This window comes from Cibotium barometz, chromosome 34 (genome assembly GCF_041138505.1).
Source record: "Cibotium barometz isolate CiBa-2024 chromosome 34, ASM4113850v1, whole genome shotgun sequence".
Taxonomy (NCBI): domain Eukaryota; kingdom Viridiplantae; phylum Streptophyta; class Polypodiopsida; order Cyatheales; family Cibotiaceae; genus Cibotium; species Cibotium barometz.
In genome coordinates this window covers 19,522,299-19,532,626 of record NC_141079.1, presented here as the reverse complement: position 1 = coordinate 19,532,626, position 10,328 = coordinate 19,522,299, and the positions used below count along the sequence as shown (strand labels likewise).

Here is a 10,328-nt window from a genome sequence, read left to right as displayed (position 1 = left end):
TCCTCTTTGACCATGAGAGAAATGCATGAAGGCTTTTCTTTGCATGCCATTACCCATGAGAAGAATGAGGGGAAGTCGGGGGCATGGAAGTGGACTTGCAAGTATTGTGGCAAGGCCTACACTAGTAGTGCCACTAGGCTTCTTGCACATCTGTCCAAGATGGGGAGGCAAATTGCACCTTGCAAGATGGTCCCTCAAGACATTTCCGATAGCATTGTGAAGAAGTACTCCTTGCTTGGCAAAGCAAGTGATAGTGGAAGAGTCCCCCCCCCCCCCCCGCGCCGTTGCCACCGCTCAAGACGAAGTCATCCCGCCGGCAAGGGATACATCCTCTTCATCATTCTCCGAATCCTTCTCCCCCTTCACCAACTCCACTCCCTCATCAAAGAGGCCAAGTGAGTTTGAGGTTCCACACAAGAGGCAAGCCACTCTTGGAGGCTCCATTGGAGCAAATGTGGCCTCTCTCTCTTGGGTCCGAGCAAAGCAACAAGATGCAAATGTGGAGATTGCACGCACGATCATTAAGTGCAATCTCGCATTTCGTGTCCTCAAAACTCCTCAATGACAAAGGATGGTGAGGGCCATTGCCGAAGTAGGACCATGCCATGGCCCTTGGCATGGTATCACCTACAACGACATGCGCACGACGGCACTTGATGAAGAAAAGGAGAGAATAAACAAGACCCTCGAGCCCGTCCGAGCGGGATGGGTGAAGTATGGGTGTTCCATCCTCTCCGACGGATGGACCGATAGATAGAAGAGGGGCATCTTCAACATTCTAGTATCTTGCCCTCTTGGCACGTACTTCTTGTGGGCCGTGGATGCCGGAAAGGCGGGGAAGAAAACGTCGGGCGAGATCATCTATCGCCACATTCGACAAGCCATAATCGAGGTAAGATACAATTTTAATTTTTGAGTTTGAAGCTCTAAAGTTTAGCCTTTACCTTTTACTCAACTTTCAACTTTTCAAGTCTTATTTCTTTTCCTTTTTCATGCATCATGCATGATTGCATCCATGATCCATGGTCCATCATTCTTGTAGGTTGGCCACGATGGATCTATTGTTTCTGATCCCCCTCAGGTTCGAGCCATTTCCACAAATCTTTTCAGATCCCTTCTTTTTGGAGCCCCTCTCTCCATGCACGTGATGGACACAAGGGATCGGGTAGGGTGGCACGCGAGAGAGGTGGTCCCCCCGCTCTCCAAACCTTCTTGATGACACCCTTTAACACAAAGGAGTTGGCTGAGTCTTTGCAGGCACTCCCAGTCAGCAAATGCCCTAGGGACGATGGGCTTCCGGTCTCTTTATGTCTTCGTCACTAGGATCTCATGGAAGGCGGCTTCAAAGCTGCTTTTTTGAGATTATGGCCATGGACTCCATAACAGAGAGACTGACTGAGGGTTTGATCCATTTGATTCCCAAGGAGGGTGGAGACAGATTGGAGATTCGACAGTGGAGACCCATCACCCTACTAAAGAACACCTACAAAATCCTAGTGAAAACCATCAGCCGCCGGTGCCTTCAGCCTTCCCCCCCCCCCAACTTGATAAATAGCATGTGGACAGGTTTTGTTCAAGATCGGAGTATCTTGGACAACATCTTCACTTGTTGGGAGGCGACCTTCTCGGCCCGTTTGAGACACCAAGATTCGATAGTTCTCCTTCTTGATTTTGAGAAAGCCTAAGACATTGTGGATAGGGGCTTTCTGGAGGGGATTGTGACGGATGGGAATTCTAGTGGAGAGGGTTCAAGGTGTTTCCGAACTCTACTCACAGTCAGGTGCTCATCTAGGGGGCATGAGGTGACAAATTCCCTCTTTATCATTCGGTCCGACAGGGCTACCCTCATGTGCCCTTCCTTTTCTTGTTTGTAGCTGAGGCCATAAGCAGTTTCCTCTCCACCCACCACGAGACCAATTTACAAGGGTTGCGCCTACCAATCCGCTCATAGGAGAAGCTGCTTGACTCAGAGTTTGCCGATGACCAAGTAGCATACCTGTTAGGAGATGTTAGGAATCTCTAGAGATTCGTCGATGCCATAGAGATCTTCTATTGTGCATCCGGAACACAAATCAACTAGCACAAGTTTTGTGGATTTTGGGTTGGCTCCTCACTTGCCCTGACTTGGAGGCTGGTTGAGGCTTTTCAGTGGATCCCAAGCGGCAGTCCTGTTTGTTATCTTGGATGCCAGGTTGGTATTGACATTTTCTGGAGCAACAGCTAGCCCCTCTTCTCTTGAGCACTTGGAGGAAATTGTTATATGGGAGTTTCAATTAGGCCTTCCTTAGCTGGCCAAGTTATGGTGGTGAACCACATTCTTCTTGCCACCATGTGGTCCATCACTTCGTGTTGGGCCTTCTCCCAGGCATGCATTGGTCACATTCAGCGGTTGATCCGCAACTTCCTATAGACTAGCAGTTATGGGAGGCCCATGTGGGCCAAGGTGGCCGGAGAGTGATCATTCATCGGAGGGGCCTTGGCATCATGGATCCCTCTATTCATACCCGAGCCCTGCTCGGCAAGTTGATCGTTCGTGGAGTTTTTCCGGGTGGTGAACCTTGGAAGGACTTTCTCTTAGCCCGGATCTTAGCGCGCACCCCCATTTTGGGTGGTATCTCGCCCTAGAGTCCAAGATAGATCTTCACAGACATGTGGGCCATGGGTTTAGCTCAGCATTCAAGGATAGATTTGCAGCTAGCCTCCTTCAACCTTGAGACTACCTCAGAGTGGCCCTTCAGCAAGCCTCCTCAGCTTCAAGCTTCAGCAGAGAAGCGCCTCCGATAGCCCTTCATATGGAACCCTTTGGTCCAGCTTGACATCGACTCTTCCATCCTTGTAGAGTGGCTTACTTTGATCTCGGGCCCTCCTCCCCTGCAGTGGTTGGAAGTGTTCAAAGGGACCCAAGAGAGTGGACATGGCGGGATCCCTTTGCTATAGAGGAGGCTCTTGGCACCCCCTTCTTTGCTTACACAGCATGGCTAGGCCGTAGGATTCAGATGCCTTAGATTGAGGGCACTCCAGCAATAGCAAGGCATTGGCAGTCCACGACATCCCTCCTCAGTTTCTTTCAAATTTCTAGAAGAAGCCAAGGAATAGTTTTCGGCCACGGAAGATTAACTCTTTTCGTGGTAGTTAGCCGACCGGAGCCTAAAGGTCTTTCCGTGGTAGTTAGTCAATTGGACCCTAAAGGTTGGCACTGGGTTGGCCATCGAGATCAGCGATATGTTCAAGGTGTGGCCATCTATAGGAGCCCCAACGTCATTGCCTTTGGGATTGCCCAAACGCTCAGCAGTTTGGCAGAGGATTCTCCACATCTTCACTATGGACCAGGCTCCCAAACCCACCCACCCCCGCCCCCCCCCCAAAAAAAAAAGAAGTTACTTGGGGCATATTTGCTTGGGCCACCAAGGCTAAAGTAGCCATGGCATATGAGGAGGATGGTGGGGGACTAGCATTGCAGGTTGCTCATCATCAGATCTCTACAACTCCAGTTCTGGTTCATTCAATTCACTGGACTCAAGGCTCCTGCTAGAGATGGAAGATTTGCAACAGTATTGCTACATGGCATATTTGGCGAGCTCGAGGTAGCGAGGCCATTGAGGCATCCCCACCCCACCAGCGGAGTCCATCCCGAGCATATGGCTATATCATTCACACCATCCGTGGACATTATCGGAAGCTATGATCGCATGCGAAAGCGCCACAAGGCCTTCCTATGGACTTGGCATTACAGCTCGTTTCTCACTGACAATGGTGGTCAACCCACTTGACATTATAGACCACCAATATGGTTGCACCCCCCCCCCCAACACCCCCTTTCTTTTTTGTCATTTCAATTATCGCTCCCTCTATGGAGGGAGGGGGGAAAAAGGAATTAGAGGTGTTTGGACCATAAAACATTTTAAGAAAATACATGTGGCCTAGCAAGAGGCTTTAATGCAATTAGCTTAAAGAGGTAGAAAATTGTGGGGAATAATTCTACAAGAGCCTACATTTACATTGACGAATGTACAAGAATCACTACTGCAAAATATACCTGACACTGGATTTCCACACTTGTACAGTTCACAACCTCGAACGCAGATACCACATCCTAGAGCACATAAATACCAACATCATCATAGTTAGAACTTCCAAAATTTGGAGCTATATTTTATCTACAAAACTCATTAGTTAATCAATAAAGCAAATACATTCAAAAAACAGAACCATATGCTTTAAAATAATCTCTCTCTCTCTCTCTCTCTCTCTCTCTCTCTCTCTCTCTTAAGAGTTCATTTTGAGTTATTTTTTTTTCAGTTTTATGCCTCTTTGGCATCGATACCCAGAGTGGAATGTAAATGGATGTACCTGATCTGTCCCATAGGTCGGATTCGGCCTCCCGTGGACGTTAATATCTCTCTCTCTCTCTCTCTCTCTCTCTCTCTCTCTCTCTCTCTCTCTCTCTGCGACTAGAGCACATGCAGCCCTGGGTGGTTTGGAGAGGATGTGTTCGCACGTTCAGTTTCAAGAACCTCGAACGAAACTTTGGCTTTTTGACACTAGTGTGACATCAGCTATGCTTTATGGAGTGCAGATATGGGGACCTTCAGTGGGCCATCATAGCGCAGGCGGATGGAGAGGTATGGAGAGGCCTTTGGTATCTATGATTGCTAGGATTATTAGAGCCAAGGCCGTGGTACCTCATGAGATTATTCGAGCAGAGCTGGCAGCTGCTCCTCTGGTGATTGAGGCTCTTACAAGATCAGTCTCCTACATACATGGCTTGTGGGATCTCCCCCGCCGACAGATATGCACGCCTCGCCCTTGAGTCCTCTCGACAGTTAGCTTTACAGGGAGACACGGCTTGTTGGTATGGACAGATGACATCTTGGTTCCAGGCACATGGTTTTAGCATGGACAGACTGCCTCCCTTCCAGTATTCTCTGGATGCACCCTCTCTCACTCTCACACAGTCAGAGATTACCAGACTCATCCGTCAGGATTTAGTTCAGCTGGACATTAGGAGGACATGGATACAGCCGACTGAGGAGCTGGGCACGAAGATGGCTTTCTACAGAGAGCATTTTCTTCAGCTCACAGCAGATGGTTTTGTGATCAGACCCAGTTACATGGATGTACACTTGTCTCATGCAGTAAGATGTGCTATTGGTTAGATTCGCACATCCTCACACCAGCTTGAGATTGAGATTGGCCAATATAGAGGTATACCAGCTGAGGCCAGGATATGCCGAGTATGCCATGGGGAGCCAGAGACAGAGCTGCATTATATATGCCATTGTACTGCATACTATGAGATACGTGGTCGTTTCCACTGTTTATTCAGAGAGGGTTTTGGACCACTTTCCAGAGTCATGGGGTACCAGGACCAGAGGTGTTTGGGATTGTTCTTGCTTGAGCTGCGGAGATATAGAGATACGCACAGAGAGCCAAACTCAGAGGCACATTACAGAATTCTTTAGTCCAGCCATCACTGCGCCAGATGGACCACAGCAGCAGCAGGACATGGATACCGCCCACACCAGCGGTACACTAATCGATCGTGCGATTGAGCTTGGGTGGTCCAGACGCCCACGACTACGGAGGAGGGCATCCCAGTATAGACGGAGGTTGCAGCGGCGGATTCGGATTATTCTTGCGAGACATGCGGGACACCCAGTTAGGGTGCTGACCACGGAGGATATTGAGGAGATCCGCCAGCGTCCGATGCGGCACATATTATGAGATGGAGGCACCTCCATAGTGTATACCCCCGTCCCACATGATATTGTATCCCCTCACTGTACTCCACTCACCTCCATAGCGTACCCCCCCCCCTTAACTATATTCACACCCTATAAGGGTTTCTGTTTACCTTCCAGTTCCAGTATTTTCTAGGTGCCAGTAGTATCATCTTTATTTTTCATTTTCTGGTTTTTTATCCAGACATTGTATCAAATCCACCATGATGTAACTTTTTGGTCTCATAGGTCATTATGGCCTTTTGAAGACGTTAATATAACATTTCATTTCATTTCATCTCTCTCTCTCTCTCTCTCTCTCTCTCTCTCTCTCTCTCTCTCTCTCTCTCTCTCTGTGTCAAATCCCCACGGATCCCCTCGTGATCGATCTTGGTTCGAAACTCGAATCCTGCAAACTAACGAACAACAAACAAACAAGGGGGTGCAAGCCTGACTCACCTCCCAACCATGACAGCCGTGGGCCAGCCCACAGTCTTGGCTGTCCCCACCGAGCCACGAGCTGAGCTAACTAGGTTGACGTACCGACCAATCTCCTCCTCGCGACGTCCCATACCGCCACGAAGCTGCCCTCGCGAGCCTCGAGATTGCTGCCGGCCTCGGCTGCACAAAGCAGGTGCACGTCTGCACTAGATCCAGGCTCCAAGACCATAGAGCTCTCACAACTCGCGAGACTCTCTATAATACAATAACTAACCTTGGCCACCCTTTTATAGGCTCTTGGCCGGTCATCGGGCATCCACACTTGGCCGCTCGCCCGTCCATACTTGGGTGCCCGCCCGTTAGTATTTCCCTAACTCAGCTCGTCAATCAGCCTGCCTAGTTCCAAGCTTTTCCCCAAGCCTTGAAACTAGTCTTGCGTGCGTGTAGCACACGGTAGATACGCACTGTGCACATGACATACTCCCCTTCCTCTAAGAGCTCACTCCTGAGCTCACTAAAAAGCCAGGGTAATCTCTCTGAAGAGTAGTCAATGTCTCCTATGTAGCGTCCTCCTCAACACGATCCTTCCACTTGATCTTGTATTCCGTGATAAGCGTATTATGCAATCTTCGTTCACGAAATCCAAGAATCTTTTCAGGTTCGTGCGGAACAAATGTCATGTCCTGGATATCTATAATTTCTTGAGGAGTAACTAACTGATCTGCTCCACCCAGTACTTCCTTAAGTCTACTGACATGAAATACAGGATGAACTTTCACATGAGAAGGCAAATCCAATTCATATGCAACTGAACCAATCTGTCGTGTAACACGAAATGGTCCACAGTATCTAGGGGATAATTTCAGAGATCTACCTGTCCGTAAAGTCTCGGAATCTTTCCGAACTCGCAATACACTAGCGTTCCTTCAGAGAACTCTCTCGGAGAACAATGTCTATTAGAATAAAACCTGCCTCGGTCTTGGGCACTTCTAATAGATTCCTTCGCAACTTGTAACATTTCTTGCATATCTTGCAAAAAATTACGTGCTGCATCATGCTGAAGTCCTGAGAATCCTACTGTAACAGGTGATCTAGGTTGAAAACCATACATAAGCATGAAAGGACTAAATCCTGTACTCGTATGCTTAGTACTGTTATATGCAAATTCTAACATAGGAAGATAATCCTCCCATGAACTCTGTCTTTTGGATACATATGCTCGAAGCATATCCTCCAAAATCTGATTCACTCTTTAAGTCTGGCCATCAGATTGAGGATGATCTGAGGAACTCAAATTCAAAGTTGTTTCCAACTTCTCAAAAACAAGTTTCTAAAAATCACTCGTAAACTTAGAGTCCCTATCACTGACTATGTCCTGCGGTAACCCGTACAGTCTAAACAATTGCTCGATAAACTGCCGAGCTAATTGCGTAGCTGTAATAGTCTTCCAAGTCGGTAAAAATCTAGCCATTTTTGTCAAGCGATCTACCACAACTCAAATAGAATCATGGCCTTGATGTGTTCTTGGCAATCCGGTAATAAAATCCATGGAAATACTTTCCCATTTATTACCTAGGATTTGCAAAGGATGCAACAACCCAGCCTATCTAAAGCGTTCAGCTTTATTTGCCTGACAAATCTGACACTTGAGAACATAATCTTCTACATACCCTTTCATCTTTGGCCAATAAAAAGTGTGTTTCACTAATGATAGCGTCCTGTGTACCCCAGGGTGTCCAGCAGAAGGGCGTCGTGACACTCCTTAAGAATCTTGGACCTAATGTCTCGGATCTGTGGTACACAAATTTTGCCATTACAAAACAGTAAACCATTTCGAATCATCCACTGGCCTCTTGCAGCCTGAATAGTAGACTGCTCAGTCATCGAGTATTGGTCAATCAATGAGCTCCCGTCTTGGATCTTCTACCAAAATGGACCAAAATAACTATCAGTCCTGCAAAGCCCTCTCAATGACTGAAATAAGTCAGTAGAAATCTCGGTGAACGACAAAGTATTCACCTCTCTAATCCGACTAAGCGCATCTGCAATACTATTCATGGACCCTTTCCGATAACGGATCTCAAAATCAAAATCTTGCATTAACTCTGCCCAACGAGCTTTCCTTCCTCTCAAATCATCCGCATCACACACATACTTGATTGACTGATGATCAGTCAATACCACAAACTTGGAGCCATATAAATAATGTCTACAAACCTTGAGAGCATGAATCACAGCATAAAGCTCCTTCTCAAGGGTTGGCCAACGAGACTGAGTGTCGTCTAGCTTTTTACTTTCAAAAGCAACCGGTCTACCATCTTGAAATAAAGCAACCCCGATAGCATAGTCACTGGCATCAGTTTCAAGAACATAAGGCCGACTAGGATCAGGCAATGCTAAGATAGGTGCTTCCTTGACTTTATCTTTCAAAAGTCTGAAGGCCATATCCAAATCGTTATTCCAAGTGATAGGCTAATTTGACTTACGTCCACGACCTTTCAATAAGTCGGTCATTGGTAGTGTGAGCTGAGAGTACTCCCGTACATATTTTCGAAGAAAAACAACAAAACCGAGAAAAGAACGAAGTTGTTTCACTGTTCGTGGTATAGGCCAGTCCAGAACCTTCAGAACTCGGTCATAGTCAATGCTCAATCCATCTCTAGTGATCTTGTGTCCCAAGTAAATGATGTCGGTCATAAAGAACTCATATTTACTTAACTTAGCATATAGTCGATTCCGTCTTAAAATAGCTATAAGACAATCGTGAGGTGTCTGACATGATCCTCAAGAGTACGGCTATATATCAAAATATCATCCAAGAACACCACCACAAATTTTCCCAAATGTTCACGAAAAAGATCGTTCATCATTTGCTAGAAAGTGGCTGGAGCATTGGTTAACCCAAAAGGTAATACGAGAAACTCGTAATGGCCATACCTAGTCCGAAAGGCGGTTCTTTCGGCATGCCTTTCATGAATACGTATCTGGTGATAGCCAGTACGTAAATCTATCTTCGTGAAATATTTCGCTCCTGCTAACCGGTCAATCAGGTCATCTGATCTAGGGAGAGCATAACGCTTCTTAATTGTCAGCTTCTTCAATCTCTTGTAATCTATACACATTCTCCAGGTATTGTCCTTCTTTCTCCTAAGCAACACAGGTACACCCCAAGGTGATTTACTTGGACGGATCTGGCCCATCCTCAAATAATCTTCGAGTTGTTTAGCCAACTCATCTTCCTCAGCTTGGCTCATCCTATAAGGTGGAATACTGACAGGATGAGCACCAGGGATCAAGTCAATACGATGATCTACTGCCCGTTCAGGTGGTAAACCGGATGGCAATTCCTTAGGAAATACATCTTGAAACGAATCAAGTATCTTCTGTAATTCTTTGCTTTCAAACACACTTAATTCATTCACATCCAAGGAAGGGATGAGAAAAGAAGAAAGTGGAATCAATACACAATGGAAAGCGGTATACAAAGAAGAATCCATTATATTTCCAAAATCAGTTGTATTTACAAGAGGGCCCTGAGAGAGATGAATACAATCACCTAAAATACTATACTTGGTGTCCCTATCCTGAAAAGAAAAAATATGACTAGACCAATCTATCTGGACGTCAAGAGTCTTAAACCACTCAATCCCTAATAACAAGTCTACATTTTCCAGATGCATAACATAGCATTCCAGAGTATCTTTGTAGTCCTGAATCTGGATTGGAAGCATCTCCACCTTGCGATCCCAAACTTGCCTTCCCGCAAGTAGACGTACCTCATAGGTATGGTCGCTGAGTGTCGTATCAAGACTCAATTTCTGCACAAGTTTGTAGTTAACAAAGTTATGCGAACTGCCACGGTCTAAAAGAATGTGAATCTTATGGCCCTTCACTTCTCCATAAACTCGGAGAAGATCATGCATGCCAAATACCTTAGAATTGAACAGACAATCAGAACAAGTACCAGGGCGAGAAAGTACAATAATTGACTTACCTGTCAAAGACAACTGGTTAGCTGCCTTTGGCTTGGGTCCTGCGTTTGACTTGGTACCCTTTTGCTTTGGGCACTCGTTACGCATGTGTCCTTTTTCTTCGCAGATAAAACAACGTCCTTCCTTCTTGAGCTTCAAAGCCCTAAGGAGTCGTTTCTTCTTCGCTAGTGTCGAA

General features: G+C 46.4%; 1 protein-coding gene across 1 annotated transcript in view; it reads right to left on the bottom strand.

Annotated features, from left to right (window-relative positions):
• The window catches only part of LOC147618758 (cyclase-associated protein 1-like), an 80,768-nt gene that overhangs the window by 12,366 nt on the left and 58,074 nt on the right, over window positions 1-10,328 (bottom strand). The window contains exon 8 of the mRNA XM_086773799.1: window positions 4,037-4,093. Coding sequence (XP_086629925.1) covers window positions 4,037-4,093 — 57 coding nt within the window. The remainder of the gene's footprint in view (window positions 1-4,036; window positions 4,094-10,328) is intronic.